The sequence below is a fragment of the Dermacentor albipictus genome, chromosome 10 (genome assembly GCF_038994185.2).
Source record: "Dermacentor albipictus isolate Rhodes 1998 colony chromosome 10, USDA_Dalb.pri_finalv2, whole genome shotgun sequence".
In the NCBI taxonomy this organism is placed as follows: Eukaryota; Metazoa; Arthropoda; class Arachnida; order Ixodida; family Ixodidae; genus Dermacentor; species Dermacentor albipictus.
The window spans coordinates 29,114,183-29,130,800 of record NC_091830.1 but is presented as its reverse complement, the minus strand read 5'-3'; the positions used below and the strand labels follow the sequence as shown (position 1 = coordinate 29,130,800).

At 45.5% G+C, this 16,618-nt stretch overlaps 1 protein-coding gene across 2 annotated transcripts; it reads right to left on the bottom strand.

Annotated features, from left to right (window-relative positions):
* Positions 1 to 2,704: 2,704 nt before the first annotated feature.
* Positions 2,705 to 13,576, bottom strand: LOC139050976 (retinol dehydrogenase 7-like). Of its 2 annotated transcripts, none has more exons than XM_070527897.1 (6): positions 13,380 to 13,576; positions 12,490 to 12,702; positions 10,209 to 10,415; positions 6,945 to 7,127; positions 4,318 to 4,450; positions 2,705 to 3,378 (listed from the first exon to the last, which is right to left on the bottom strand). In XM_070527897.1, exons 2-6 carry the CDS (start codon positions 12,692 to 12,694, stop codon positions 3,012 to 3,014), a joined length of 1,095 nt encoding a protein of 364 aa, XP_070383998.1. In that variant the 5' UTR covers positions 12,695 to 12,702; positions 13,380 to 13,576; the 3' UTR covers positions 2,705 to 3,011. The 2 variants fall into 2 exon arrangements, with proteins under 2 accessions (XP_070383998.1, XP_070383999.1); XM_070527898.1 differs by lacking the exon at positions 13,380 to 13,576 and adding an exon at positions 13,062 to 13,202.
* Positions 13,577 to 16,618: the final 3,042 nt, after the last annotated feature.

Below are 16,618 nucleotides of genomic sequence, written 5' to 3'. Positions count from 1 at the left end.
CGACAAACCAGACTCAGCTGACCTACTAGGACGCAAACTAATCAAAAGGAAAATCAGCCTGGCTTGCTCGGATGGAGCTTGAGTAAGTCTATTCATGAGTGTGCTTGCCAATTTTTCCCCATAGTGCATCAATTATACGACTATAGCAACTATATAGACACAGCAAGTGAATTTTTGTCGTAGCCGTCTCTGTCGGCCGCGACCGTCATGCTCCGAATAGAGTCCAATTGCGATAACATCCTAATACGCCCCACGCCGTGTGCCACCGGCGCGAGGTAAAGCTTCCGAGGAGGAGCTGACAATGGTGGTGGCTTGACACTCCCCATCTTCCCGCACGTCCATTGTTGGTGTGTTTTCGATTGAGCGCGCGCTAGGAGGGAGAGGGAGAGGGGAGCGCGTGGTAACGTGTTAAAGCGCCCTCTAGAAGGGGCAGGTGAGTGCGCGACTCCCCCTCAAGCCCGGCCGCGACTGTGCATGGCCGTCCTTGTGGCTGAGCGCATAAGCGGCTGGCGCGCTGTATCTTAGAAGCAATCTACAGCTGGAATGAAATCTAAGGACTAGGCGAGGTGGCTGGTTACTTTATGCACATGGTATTTCCGCGCGCACGGTGTTTGAGGTCGCACAATCTCAAGTTTCCGAGACGAGGTGACGCGAGGAGCATGACGAAGCCTTAGCTCTCTGCGCTTTTGTGACCGCCAGTGCTCGCGGTCATCGAACTATACCTGTTCAGCTTTGTCTGTGCGTGCGTTACACCGCGCTTATTAATCTGTTTATAACCGTATGTTTACTGCAATTTAGATGGCCTATAAAACCACTAAACTTGACGTTCACGAAGTTGTATTATACATCGCTACCAATATCAGTTCCTCCCCTTTCAGGCGAAGATACAACATTTGTATTAAATTTGCTTTGCTGCTTTCGCATCCCTACACGCAGGCAACTCCACCACAATACCCCAGGGAACGCATACGGCTACCAATAGCTCTGTTCTCGTCTCATGGAGACATACTGGCTGACACATCCGACGTGGCAGACCTGGCTTACAGACTCAGTTCCAACCTTGTGCTCAACTACATCGTTCCCCAGCCCAGTTTCTGCCACCAGGATTTCGTCAGCGGAAATAGGGCTAACGATATTCTGCATAACATTGTCATTGAACTCGCGAAGAAGTACTCTTCTCAGAACCCTTGAATCTCTAGAGTGTCAGTTAGCGTGGTTAAACCACGCTTCTACAAACAACAGATTCAAAAGCTCACGGGTACGACCGTAAAGCTTTACGGGTTAAGAAATTAGAAAAAAGAACCAAAATTTCTGGCTAATTTGTGACCATATCTACTACAAAAATGCGCACCAACCAACGTTGTGCGGTAAACGAAATTCTGGCGACATGTTCTCGTGAGGTTACAGATTTGGACAGCGTCTGCTTAACGTTCGCGAAGTTTTTGACAATAAAAATGATTGTAGATTGCGTTCAAAAACAGGGAAATAATCGTCGTTACAATTTCTTGGAATTATTCTGGCGTAAAAACTGCCGTTCAAGCGAAAATAAAGTTAAATTCCTCATTCCGCACTGACGCCGTCGGAGATCTACGCTGAGGCGGGAAATCTAAAACGTGTAAAAGATTGTTTGTCAGCTGCGGTTATAATCAACATTACTGATAAGCTGTAAAATACGCCAACCCTTTCTTTGTGTTCGCCATGAGGATATTTTACGCCTGGTGCAGATAGAAATCATCTAGCAATCGCGAATTACAGCTCTGTTGGGTGAGCTGCGTCTTCATTATATGTTCCTGTGAATGCCCTTATCTCATTACATTGCCGAATAAAAATTTTTAGACCTCCATGAGCCCTAATAAATACCGTGATTAGACTGTCTGAGTAGTACGTAATCTTCGCAGCTCCAATGTTTTATAGTAATATCAACAAGAATATCGGCTGCATCCGTTTCTTTTTTCTAATTCATATCAACATTTTCCTTCCCATTGAGATTGCACATGCCCTTTTTCGTGCAATCGTTGGATGCGCTGAACTTACTACCTCCTCAATTTCAATCGTTAACCTATCAAGATTTAGTTCTAAAGAGGGAGATAAAGCAAGGAGAAAAAGAGGCAGGAGGTCAACCAGACGAAAGTCGATTTTGTTGCCCTACACCGGGGCAAGGAAAAGGAGGAATAGCTCCATAAGTTAACATTAGAAGAATGCGTCGACCTTACAGTTCTAATCAGGTAGCAATAAGAGAGTCAAAGCGGCAAAAATTGTATGTGTCTGCGAACCCAGTCATGTTGTAGAGGTAGAGAGGGGATGGGAGAGCTGTTTGCATGCGTTTGTTCATGTATACAGGATGATCATTTACAAGTTTTATGAAAATTTTAAAAATTGCCTGTTGCAGACGGCTTAATTCTCGTCTTGAGCTGAATTATTCCAGAAGGCGCACATTACTGGCACAATAAATAAAGAAAAATTCGAGAGAAAAAGAGACTTCCCAAAAGCGCGATGTAGCTCTCGACTAATTCTCTTCCCCTTTAATTCAGTACGCATGCCCTCAAAAAGTGCGACAACGCGTTCATTGCCTTCGCTCCTGAAGGCGGTCTGAACCAGTGTACTGATGACCCTATCTTAGGACAGAGGTTGATTGTGCAGTGTATGTAGTGCGGTTTAGAGTCGATAGTTAACTACTTGTGGCATGTAGGCTAGTCTATGTGCATTTCGGTTTCTCAAAAAACATTTTATTGTGTGTTCTTTGTCCCCGGAAACGGCCGCAGCATGTGGCGAGCATTGGCGAGCATGTGGCGAGTTCCTTGGGCTGCTCACAGGGCCCTTACTTTCCCGGTATGCTGACCATGTATTGAAACACTGCATTCACAAGTACACAATGGAGCCCCTGAACCTATCCAGGAGTTTGTAGGCTGACACTTCTTGTTGGCAGTCATTGAATTGTTAGAATACAAGAGTCACTAGAGTGAAGAGATCTGCTTTTCCTCCCGTTGATCGGGAACCTTGTGTAATTTCCACTACGTCCAAATGCGGGACAACCTCCAAGTTCCATCGAACAAACCAGCTCTAGTTGCCTTGCGAAAGGCAACCAGCAGGAAGTCAATGAGTTCGGCTGGTGCTTCCCGACAGACTAAGTAAAAGACGGGCTCCCACAGACCCCAGGCGGCGTAGTTGGGCTTGGGTTCTTTCTCCCTGACGGCGAGCACCATCTGATCAACGACTTCATTAATGTCGTCGCGTCTCGTCAGATCTGCGATTGTCGCAGCTGTCTTCATCCAGTCGGCGACTTCCTGCTCCGTGAAGTCCTCGAGCGACTCGCGAGGCAGAAGGCTCAGCTGCTGACGGGTCGCCTCCATAGAACCAACGTCGGAGAGGATCCGCGTCCTGGTGAGTGGGTTAGGAACAAAAAGAAGATATGTAAGACATCGTTAGATTTATTATACGCAGTAAATGCTGAGAGGAGGGGGTAAGGCGGATCGCAGAGTGCGGGATTCCACAGCGTGGTATACCCACAGAGTGGATCCAACCCGGGATGGGAATCGATGTAAGAGAGACCTATTGTGCTGTTTGCTTTTACTGACGAAAGTTGGTGATAATTCTGACAGCATACGAGAGTCCTGACGTGATCTTTAAGGTTACCTTGCATGCACCGCTTGTGTTTACGTAAGCAGCACACAGAACGCACAGCGAGACATGCTTCCTGAAGGCACTGTGAGCCATTTGTCGTAGCCTGCGTGTCTGTTAGAACTGTCATTTTTCCTAACACGGCGCATCGTATCGTGGCTGAAATGCTGATTTGATGAAAGGCCGCTTGCACAGCCTCGTGTTGACGTTACGGTACCCTAAGGCGGCTTTGCGTTTGTACACCCTTTGTCGCTTGTTCGCGTACATAAACTGGCACGACAAATTGCCACTGGCACGATATTGTCAAATGATGCTATATTGTGAAATTCATATTACTCTCATCTGTGATTGGCTGGGCGGGCTGCTACATCCTCTCTGAATGTATCAGCATGTCAAGATAGCGCAATAGCGCATCTGAGAAGCTCGGCAAGTTCGCTTCGCCACACATCTCGTTTGATATACACAAGATTACGAACGTCACCTTAGAAATGAAAGTAAAGATGGAGCTCGAACTCGTGCCACTACCCTCACCCCCATCTGTTCCTTACTGTAACCTCGCTGTTTGCAAGCGTAGCTATCGCTACTAGCAAAGAAAAGCACAGGCATTCAAATCACGATAAAATTCCTTCTGAAAACATTTAATGTATCCGGAACTCCTTTGGGGAGACAAGACAATGATCTTGAGATGCACAATCTCACCTGTATGCAGTGGGCTCCACGGTGGCGACATACACACCCTTGTCGCCGCATTCCCTGCGCAGTCCATCAGCCAGCGAGATGACTGCGTGCTTTGTCATGCAGTAAACAACTCCCGTCGGTACCGTGCTTCGACCTGTGGTATTTCATTTTCAATCAATCAATCAATCAATCAATCAATCAATCAATCAATCAATCAATCAATCAATCAATCAATCAATTTTATCTTCAACATTACATGCGTGCACAAGCAAAGAGTCACCAATTTATTTTACCGCAACTTAGCCTTGACGCAATTTTTATGCAATGGAACATTATGTGACTGCCTAAAGACAGATGTTACCTCAATAAATGTTATTGAGGTAACATTTATGAGTCAATGCACCGACTCTACCAAGGCGAGTTACGTGGCCTCGCGCTATCCGGCAGACGTCCCGCTGTTTTAGAGTGTCCGAGAATTTTACATCGACATGCCCGACATCTAGTTCATCCAGCTGGTCAGTCACTTCTTTCCCAACAAGGTTCCAGGATCCGGTTGCCACCTTCCAGCCCGAACTTCTACGACGAGGGACGCCGTCCTTGCTCACTACGTCACCTCGAGCGCTCAGTCACAAGCGCTCTCGCCACTTCAAACAACGCGTCATTCCGCGTCTTGTCGTCCCACGTCGCCTGCGTCCACCCGAGCCGATCGTCAGCAGGCGCAGGCGCCAGCATAAGACCTGGACTTGGTTCGTGAGCCTGTTCCCTAGCTCAAAGGCAGCTGTGCGACGACTCTTTGAGGAATTCACGGGGCCAAACTCGAGTGCTTTCCGCCACTCTACGGCCCGTCACTCTCCTTCCTTGGCCGTTTCCGCAATCTGTCCGCAATCTTAGATGACTAGAGAAGGCCCAGTGTAAAACTAAACACATACTTCGCTTCACAAAGTGTGCCCAGTGTGCCGTATATGAGGTACCCATCCAGTGTGGCAAAGTGTACATCGGGCAAATCGGCCGATGCATTAATGATCGGCTTAGGGAAAGCCACAACAATGTTAACAACACGATTCAAGGTCACCTAGGCGTGCACTGCTGCGACTATGGATTCAACCCTGTCTTCGACAAATGCACTATTATATCTGGGAGAAGAAAAAAAGCCCTACTGCAGAAATTATCGAGGCTGTCGCAGTTGCACGCGCGGGAAATAACTGTGTCAGTTGTCCTTCGATAGCCTTGTGTGAAAAAGAGCTGACCTATATTTTCTTTTTCAAATGCCAGGGTGTGATAGCGGTACGAGGAGATTCTGTGCGCATGTGGGGTCTTGTTCTTTTGCCAAGTGGTCACTTTACAGCGCACCGGCAAAATAAACATTTCTTTTTTTTGTCAAAGTCAGCGCTGTGTCTGTGCACTTTGTGTGCCTCCTTTGTCTCCGTCGGTTACCACGATGTAGCTTTCCACTAAGATGTGTGCAAGTAGAAATCATCAATATTCTATCGCTCCAATATTAAGGGACCAAATAAATTCTGCCACATACACGTACACGCAATGTATTCCATTCGGGAACATTTCTAATAAAAACTGTGTAAATGTGTAAATGTGTTTCTGCTAGTGAAAACTTGAGCTAGCGATGTTCCGCGAGTGTATCCGCTGTTTCTTGCGCTGTGCGGCCTAGTATATCTTGGTAAGTCTAAGGAAACATTACGTATAACATAGCCAAACAAAAACTACAATCCTCAAATCCTCAAAATGAATGAATACGATGTTGCCGCATTTAACAAAAACGGTCAATCAAGTGTCCTCTATTTAATTAAAATAAACAGTACTGGTTTCCGCTGAACGCGCTCTAGCTGTCTATCTTTTTTGTTGTGTCTTTTTTTTTATTGTGCTATACATTCTTCTTATGGGGTTCATCGTGACATGCCATTTGTCAATGTTTGCTTGATTCAGATGGTAAAACTCTCTTGAAACAAGCTTTTAGCTGGAACTCGTCGGTTATTCAAGCTGTGGTTGAACAACCCCAAGAGTCCCTGTTCCCGCACCAAAAGATATTGTGCATACCACATGCTAAAACGCATCATACCGTTTGAAAAGCGCTAGGTGTAACATGATTCAATAATTGAATTCCTGGCCTTCCCATGCTAATACCCCAACCTGATTACGAGGAACATCATAGCGGGGCCTCTGGCTTCACTTTGACCCCCTGTGTTTTTGTTACCGTGAACCTAAATATAAGTACATGAGCGTTCTTGCATTCCACCCCCACCGAAATGTGGCCGTTGCGGTAGAGATCGAGCCCCCGACCTCACACTCGGCAGCGTCACGTCATAGCCGCTAAAACAGCACCGCCAATATAGACGTAATATTATGATGCACTTGCTTTAATTGTGCTTTAGGTATATATACGGTCACAGTAGGCTTGATTTTTCACGCAGAAATTCTGTGATATTGAAGCTTTTTCTCTCGTGGCTGCTACTGCCGATTCGCTGGTCGCATTCGCTAGTAAATAACATTTAGTTGAACTACTCTAGCACTTAAGGTTTTGTGGGCCTTTGTTCATGAAAGATACTCCAAGCAAAATTTCACTTTTTCTTTTACCTCAGTCAGTCAGCTTCTGCGCCTTGACCAAACTCAGATTGCCACACCTTCACACTCACCCAGGACACTTCCTGTAATGACGAGACGTCCCTTCGCTTTCCTCAAAAGTGGAAGAAACTTCTTTGCCACGCTGACCACACCGAAAACGTTGACGTCAAAGATTTTCCTGATGGACGACATGCTTGCCCATTCGAGAAGGCCGTGACTCGGTACGCCAGCGTTAGCCACCACGGCCCATAACTCTGCGCCAGCCAAAAAAGAAAAAAAAACATGATGTCAATTGCCTTATTTGTCATTTCTTTCTGCTGATTTCGTTCAGCCCAAAATAAAAGGACGATATACAATGTCCAGAAAAATATCGGCGATTCGTAGTCGCGCCAAACGCGAGGTTTGGGAAGCAACGTCTCATGCGGTAACGACCACACTGGTTTTGCAGTCACCAGATGAAGCTATGCAAGTGTTGGATGAAAAATCGTCTGGTGAGGACGAAATTTCGCAGCCCCTAATGGAAAATTCAAACACTGCAAAATTCTCGGCATTTCAGTGCCCGTATATATCGCTGATTTCCCAAGAAAGATGAAATGTACGAGAACCAATGCACGGAAATTGCCTATTATATTTTAGGTGTGTAGTCACGGTTGCCGTGAGTTTTGTTTGTGTAATAAAGGCATTATTATGACATCCCAAAGACCCACGTAAGCTTCATTTCGCATTGGCGTATGCATATTTTGTTTTAATCGCGTGACGTTATGCTCACGACAGAATTTCCTGCCCATACGGCAATACCTATCGAAAGTTCTATTCGTGTCCCCCAAGTACGCTCAATTTCAATCTTGTCAAACTCGTCTGAACAGTCAGCTTCCTTCTTACTGCGCCGAAAGTACTAAACATAAGTTCAGCATACTATTTTATCGGCATTCGCTTTTATCTTACCACAAACTCTACCAATCATAACTTAACGGCCCCATTGTAACGTGCTTTTTTTTTGAGAGGGAAAAACCAATGAATGCGCTAGGTGTTAACGCGAAATCCTCAAAACAACACCTTCAGAGACATAGTAATCAGGCTCTAACAGTTGCTATAAACGATTGTCGAAACGTTTCTTATACCACCACAAGTGGAACAATTTCAATGTTCAATGCTTGAAAAAGACTCATCGTCTTGAATTTCCATCTCCCGTGTTCCCCGCGGTTTTCCCCGCAAGTGGAACAGTAATTTAAATAAACAAAATCAAGAGGTTTTGTTCTGCGTGCGAGAATGTTGCTGATTTGTGCATTCAAATACCCTCTTCAATCATGCTATAACAGGTTCTTGAGAAATGGATCAAATTTGCTCAATCATACGTGAAGATGGTTGAGACTCCATCGAAAGCAAGTGAGCGAGTAGATGACTCATTTCGCATTTATAGTGACTTATCACAATGACAGATAATTGAATATGTATTGATTCTATATTCAGTCATGCTGCCTTTACTGTAAAAAAGAAATGAATGAACATATCCAAATCCATATAGAAACTAATTACCTGTTTTAAGTATTCCCAGAAAGGAAAAAACAAGCTCATTCGTAACTGGTATCAAAATGCCCTCCCGTTAAACACTGTAGTGCTTTCACCAAAGCTGTCATCTGTAGCGATAATATTCACTCAGAAGTGGAGGTACCTTAGGTAAGCGGAGTGTTCAGTTTAACTAAAGCTTAATGTTCGTGGTAAATACCTTGCCGCCACGCACAGAAATAGGAAAAATAAATGGCTTAGACAAATGTGTACGCCTTGACTGAAGGAGATGCATTTAAATTGATATTCTAAAGTCAAAATACTAGACCTTAATCGATTTCATTGCGCAATCCTCGAAACCTTTGACCAATGTCTTCCCTTGATAGTAAGGCACCACGAAGGCCATTGGTGGATATCAAGCGCTCGCACTGCAATACGTGTCCTCAGCCAGAGGACACCGCCTTGCTGAATGCAGGAATTACTGCCGGCGCTTTCAACACATCGGGAGTCAGGTGACGATTTCTTAGGCATAACGTGCTGACCCTCTTTCAGCTGTAGACAGGCCATATATGTTAAATTTAGCAAAAAGCTGCAGCTGTTTGCAAAGCTGACAGTCTGGCACACGAGTGCAGGTGGTGGTTGAAGTACACAATACAAACCATAATGATGTACACATAAACGCCAGATACAGCCATGAACACACGTTCACACAATCAATTATTCACGGAGCCACATTAAGACCTTTAGTTTTCAGGATACGTTGCGTGCAAAGAGCAGCCTGTGCTCCTCAGGCCGAGAATGTCACGCTGTTCTAAGTTCGCGTCGCAGCACATGTGAAATGCAAACTTCAGACATTGTTCTGTCGGATGAGCATGAATTACAGTCACATAAAACACGTTGCAAACTTGAAGAAACTTCACGCACGCAATACATAGTGAAGTCTGAAAAGCGAAGCTTTCATAGCTCATTACTTCGAATACCTGCATTTAGGCATAGCATGCCCGATGTCCGAAAAATTAACTGTGCAGTGGGGAAAGAAACAAAAATATTATCATAATCGCGAATGGCATCGCCCTTTCAAGTGCGATATGACAGCACGAGGCCTGTAGCTCGTCTGGTAACGTCTTTGGGGTGCGCTCGGACAATAGACGTACCAGAACAATCCTCACGCACGGCTGAAGCTACAAACCGCCCCTTATTGCTCATGTAACTCTAGCAATATTCAACCAAGTGTTCGACAACATGCAGCGTCGTGTGCACAGATGTTTTCAAGTCGGTGGTAGAGAGTGAAACAGATTTTTGCAGGTGGTAGACGTTTCGAGCAACTCCTGTAGTGATTCTAATACTATCGGAAGTAGAACTTCTTGGACACCCAGTATGTGATTAAAGATACACAAACATTGCGTGGTACATGCACGCAAAAAAAAAAACACGACATTTGTCACGAGCAGGTGGTCTATGAGGATTGCATTTGAAGTACAGTTCACGTACGTCATGTTGAGCCTAATACGGTCGAGGAACCTGAATTATTGTCTTGCTCAAAAGGTAATTGTGGTCTTGCTCAAAAAGGCAACAGGTTCTTGCTCAAAAAGTGTTTAGTATATCTCTACGGCGGCTTCTATCATTCGCTGAATAATCATGTTGCATGTGCTACCGAAAATTGGCACTGGCAGCACTTTACCATTTAAAGCAAACATATAAAAGATTACCTCTAATACGTGGGTCGCGCATAGCTCCATGCTACGTTCGTTGCGCTTGAGCAAGCAGATCATGCACCTTTTTAGCGTACGTTTCAGTCAACAGAAACTCAAGCATATATTTTCACTTGCTTTTAGTTCCTAGAGTATTCTTCACGGCCACGAGGGCGTTATCCATCTCCTCTTCTTTTGTGACATCCAGTTGAAGCACGTGGACGTTAGGTTCCTTGGCGAGCTCACAGGCATCCTCGCTTGAGGCATTCAGGCAGCCGGCGTACACCATAAAGCCATTGCGGGATAGCCGCTTAGCCAGCAGGTTTCCAAAGCCTGTGTCGCAGCCTGGCAAAGAAAAGGTAACGTGAGTGTCCAACCAGCCGCCGCATGGTGAGAAAACGGCTCAGAATCTCCACTGTTACTTCCCCACTAGACAGAACAACCATCTACAGTTAAAAAAGAACTACATATATAAATCGTGGGCTCCGTTTATGTAAAACAAGACTATAATTATGACTAACCATATTTTTCTCAATACTACATACCACTGTAAAGAACAAAGTCCAGTATATATCAGTACTACCAACCCATTCAATGATCATCACCAGTGCTACATATTTAATCCACAAAAAGGAAACAAAAAAGAATTCTTAAAGGTTCTGGAAAAGTGTTTTGAACATACTAAGAGGTTGCCGCTCCATAGAAGGCGTTCCTGCGAACAAGTGTGCCAAATATCATTGCAGTGCATACCGCAGGGAATTCTTAAAGTCGCGTCCAAAACAATGAAAAATCACTTGTTCTCGCCTATGCAATGTCCTCATGCAGCGTCATCGCAAGCAGAGACTCCCACCAATAGCCATTGACTGATTTGACTGATCGTGGGAACTGTCTCGGTAATACCATTACTTCTAATGTTGACCTAAATAAATGAAAAAAAATGTACATCTGCGATCTCCAAAAGAAACAAATTATTTTATCTGTGCACTGCCAGTCTACACACGACAGTATATATTTTGGCAGGGCCTACTGCGTGTGCCCCCCGAAACAGAGGCGGCATACTGTGTAGCGTAGCTTACCATGGCCGCCACTGGGTGGCGCGACCAACCCTCTCCCCGACGAAAAGCTCAACTTCTTGTGGAGCCTTGCTCCATGTCGGCTATCCTGTGTGGCTCCCTAAGCGCTAGTGAAGACGAAAGGAGCGCGAAAGCCTCCCAGCCGAGAGGTAACTGCTATAAGGATTCGAAAAAATTTCGCAGCAGTGTATTTGTGAGGTGGCGTTCTTCGTTAGTGAGGCCATTCTATGATTCATCAGAAAATTGTGTAAGGGACCCTTCAATGCAGGGTGCAGCATGGAGAATAGGACAACATTATTCATAGTCACAATTATTTAAATGGTGACAGTGCCAACAATGTGAAACTGACGCGCGATCCACATATCCTGACAGTAACAAATTCCCACTCAAATTATTGTTTAGCGTGACAAATTTTCGTTGATGGCAAGCTCTGAACTTGACAGTGTATTGACAGTGCTGTTTTCTTTTTGTCGCTCTTAAGCACGTGCCTGCCTCAGGAAAACCTATTGCTCGTCGAACTCGCATCAAATGCAGAACTGAGAACCAAACAGACGGGCTGCAAGCACTACGCGAACGCGCGTTTCTGCGTTCGCCTTCTCTCATTTGCCACTGTGTATTCGGCGTTCACTACGTTCAAATGAAAGAAGAGCAACATTGCAAACATGCGCTTCCGGCGACGTATTTCGAGGCATAAATAATTCCCCGTGGCAACGTTGTTGCCGGAAGCACAGAAGCAACTTTTTTGGGGCGGACATTGCATTGGGTGGCCTTCGCTAGTCCCACACAGGACGTTATGTCGGCAATGGCTAAGCATAGTACAGCTAACTCTTAACGTACCTCGTTATTATTCAGTCAAATATGGCTTGAACTTTCACTTCTACAACCCGGGAGAACTTGGTAGACATCACACCTAATGCAATGTATAGATTGTATGAAACAAACATTCATGCTTCTCTTCTTCTACATTTAGTATGCTATAGGCCCCTGAGTGCTCATCATGATCGTTACCCCATTTTACGTCCACTTAATTTGCAAAATTCCGGTTCAGCGATGTCCGATTTCGTCTGTATCACATCAGTCCACCTCTTTATATACACAAAAGCTTCCCAAACACTTCGTTTCACAGATATTTTCTTACACTCAGGGCTCTTGTACGCATTACGCCACCCGCCAAACCTTCCTCCTTTCATTGACTCTCAACCAGAAGACACACCAATTTCTTCTCTAATCCCTGCTGCTGTATTCGTACTTCAAATAAGAATCATATATTCTCCCTGAAAATATGCGGCCTTGTACACAGCTTACAGTTAGTGGGAGCATTCAAGAGCGAATAAGAATGCACTCACCCGTCACCAGCACAGCTTTGCCGTCACCGTCAACAAGCTTCCTGAAGAATCTAGACGACAACAACCGTGCAATCCCAAAACTAACCAGGAGCACAAGGAACCAGGAACCGAAGTAGGTACCCAAGTCGAGCATAAGGGGCAATCGCTTCCAGAGTTTCCAGATGGGAAGGATCAACGCGAAGAAAAGTATCCACCTTGTAGTCATGTTCTTGCCTGCGAGTGTTCCGAGTTATTGCTCGCGTATTAGAATAGGGTGGTAATAATGAATAATATGTGCGAGAAAATCAAATCCGTAATCTTAGGACGTTATATTACGCGTCACCTCAACAGCCAGCCAGCCAGCCAATCAATCAATCAATCAATCAATCAATCAATCAATCAATCAATCAATCAATCAATCAATCAATCAATCAATCAATCAATCCATTTCACTCTTTTCTATCTATCGACTAAACTTAATCGACGAAGTGCTTTCTGCCTGTAGCATTGTTTTTCTAAGCCCAAAGCGCTTGTCAAAAAATAAATTAGTAGTCTGTTCATCTCAACAAGTTATTCATAGAGTAAGTACACACGTGGACGAAGATAAATCTAAGAAACCATCATGTCGCAAACAATTACTCATTGAAAAGTCTTGTACCAATCCAGATAGGCATAACCCAGGAGTGATTGGCAATCTTTAGCTTCAGAGCGGTTTTACCTGCGTGCGAGTTTCCTCCGTAGCTTTCTCAAGTTCGCCATTTATACCGGCGAGGAAATGAAATTTTAGAGACGAAACAATTGGGCGTGGGGGGGGGGGGGCGGCAACGAATGTGGGCCGCGCGAAGGTGTAAAAAAAATGTTAAACAGATCGGATGCGTTTCTAAATAACAATTTTCAGCTCCGTATCTTACCTGCAACTCAAGGGGGAATTCGCGCAGTATATCCGACCACCGCTCCCGACTTCTCACGCGGCGCACCAGGAAAAGAGATTAAGCGAGCGAGCACATTACGTAAGGCGGCTTTCCGGCTCAAACTGCGCTCGGCGATTGGCCCCACTCGCGGTGAAACCAGCTCGCCGTAACACGTTCGAGACGGGGGCACAGCACGCACGAGGTGACGCTCCTTTCCTTGACACAATATTCGCCTACGGCCGCCAATACAGCTCGGAAATTGCGTGCTTCTGTGGCATTGAAACAGAGGACCGACCGATCTGGGTTCCGATATGTTATCGTTGTCCTTATAAGGCTGACCGGAAAGCAGGAGCAATGAGAAGGTGACTGAGGGAGAGGGAGGTCAGCGACAGAAGGGCATCGCGTTTTGGCGGTGTAAACAGTAACTGAATATGCAAAAAAATAAAATTTACAAACAGGAAATGAAGCAGTCAAGAGGTCGACGAATGAGCAAAAACGGCTACAGATGTCATGAAGTGCAGTGCTTGCGGTTCCTTGGCACGGCTTACTGAAGGGCGTAGACTTGCATTTTTGACGTTTTATGGGAAGACAGCGCGAGTCGGGGTTCTTTCTTTATTATGATTACTTTACTCACCCTTGTGTCTGTGTGGCTGCAGTGTTTTGCTGCAGAGCGCGAGGTCGCGGACGGAAATGCCGGCTGCAGCGGCCATATTTTCATTTCTCTCGTGGGTTCTTTCTCATACTCGTTCCCTGTGAATGCTTGGCCTAGTCGAATGTCGCTCCCTCAGAGCTTCAAGAGGTTAACACCCAATTATAAAACCTGGTTTCCTGCCAGGTCCATGAAAATTACCATACACCGTTTTCGATGCAATGCACATTATTTTTTTTTTCTGTAATGTACGTTGAGCGGCTTCTACGACATACACCTCTACGGCGAAATGGCTCGCATAGTGAAGGAATATTTATTTTTGCGGAATTCCTACATTTAATTGCTACACTAAATATTTCCACAACAAAGACCAATACAATGAAATTTCCTGTACAACGACACGATCAAGGCGGCCCATACGTTCGTCATATCAACTTCGCTGTGATTCAAAATGCACGTCTTGAAAACACAAGTCCGAGAGTCTCTTTTGCCAACCTTTCGTACGTTATGTTCTTCACCTATGTTTATTCCCCTTACTTCACACTTCATCAAACCAAATGCTTCAGAAATATGCATTCATACACAGCTTGTGAAATATTCATTCAACGTGCTGTAACGTTCTTAGCAGTGACTTTCGTGCAAGAGTTCAACTTGAAGGGGTCCTGAACCACTTTTTGGTCTTGGTGAACAAGCGTTCTGCGAGAAGCTTACGCTGCTGTGAGCATCTCAGCCGAATTTTGCAGTCGTGCTCGAAGCGCAGTTCACAAAGAGATCACGGAGACACCTCTTTCTCGAAAGCCAATTTTTCACACAGATCTTCTGCCAACCACTTTCAATGCTGTGGGCGGCTCTCATGTGTCGTTATAGGCACGATTCCCATAGACGGCTGCTATTGGTCGAAAGCTGACATCACATCAAGAAGGCTGATTGGACATGTGCCCTCCATGCTACTGTTTCTCTGTTAATTTATTGACGTAGTTAACTAAAGAGGCTGATGTAAGCGAAAGAATCTGGGCTTTGAACTTCGGTAGGAATAGTGCACTTCAGATAGAAGCCAACTAACGCCTGCCCGCTAGCGAAGCGGCCGCCAACGTAGGAAGTAAAACTTTGGCCCCAATGCTTATTGTTGTCGCAGGCGCGGGATCTTGCAAATTTCGATTTGGTTTGAGCACTGAACTAGCCTCGAACCACGCCAAACTTAAGCTCTGACCACGCGTACGCTAGGCCTTTCCGCACGCTCTGAGAAATGGCGGGCAGCATCTACGAGGGACTCGTGCCAGCGCTGGCTCAACTGTTGCCGCTCCGGCCTAGACGCCCTAGAAGACATCGCTTCGCATTGAGCTGTTCATTGTGCTTCGAAATGCGCAAATCTGGATTTGGCTGCTACACGTGCAGGACAAAGCAAGTGCGCATCACGGAACACGGCCAGACTGGAGTATAGGAGCACTGGCGTGCCCTCCAACCCTGCGGTGCACAAAGCAAACGTTGCGCTATGTGCACTGCAGTTGTGTGTAGCTGCAACTGCTGCCTAGCGTAGAAATACACTAGCCGTGCTAGCCGGCCAGGCGCTAGCACAACCGCATGCTCTAATTGGTCTCTGTGGCGGACGTGGCACCAGGCGGCCGGCGTCGCCTGCCAGCCATAGTAACCACATCCTGCAGACTCAGGTCGTCTGCTACCCGAGCCACACGAGTTCGAGGTGTGTCGGCATCGTGGTGGAAGCTCCTTAGGTTTGGAATTCATCCCGGACTTGTCTGCAGTTCGCATTGGAAGGATGATTTGATAATTATACGAATGTGTACTGCAATTCAAAGGAGTGATATAGCTATAAACCCTTTTTCTTGTAATGATTTACACTTTGCTATCGCTATTGCACCGGGTAAGTCTTAAAGATGCTTGTGCACTTGTAATCATCTTTAAACGGCCTGTTCTAATCGTGCCGCTGCGGCAGTGGCCTTGTGAATCAAATAAATGTTGTACATTCTAGTTATTGCTCCTTCAGTGCGTGTATTAAAATAAAGAAACATTATAAGTCAGTCATTATTAATTACTTGGAGAGCCAAGCGGCCATACCTGCTCCGACTGTTGTGCATATGTTATGCCATCATTCAGCAACCAAGAGGCACAGATATAAAAAGAAAAGACATGCGCTCCTACGCAAAACAGCCGCCTAAATGCCCGGGATACCTCGGCATCACTAACACACCTTTCCTCCATAATATCTTGTTGACGCATTCAACCACAGCAAAAAAATGTTTAAACGTTGCAACAAGACATAGCATGCGTTCCTTTATGCAATAATTTCCGCTGTCATTCTCATTGTATCAGATTGCATGTGTTGTGGGAAGGAAACCGCAAGATGCCGCCAGCCCGATGTACGTTCGCCGCTAAAGCACAGCAGCCAAATGACATTCGTCTTACAATGAAATGTATGTACGCGTCACGGCAAGCCTGATGGTATTGTAAAAATGGTACTCACAGAAATCACGCAGAAATCCCTATACAAGTTTGCACTATGCCTCACACAGCCACTTCAACGTCAAGTTTTTATCGGGTGTCAGCTCGAGCATTATTTTATATTGCCAGTGAA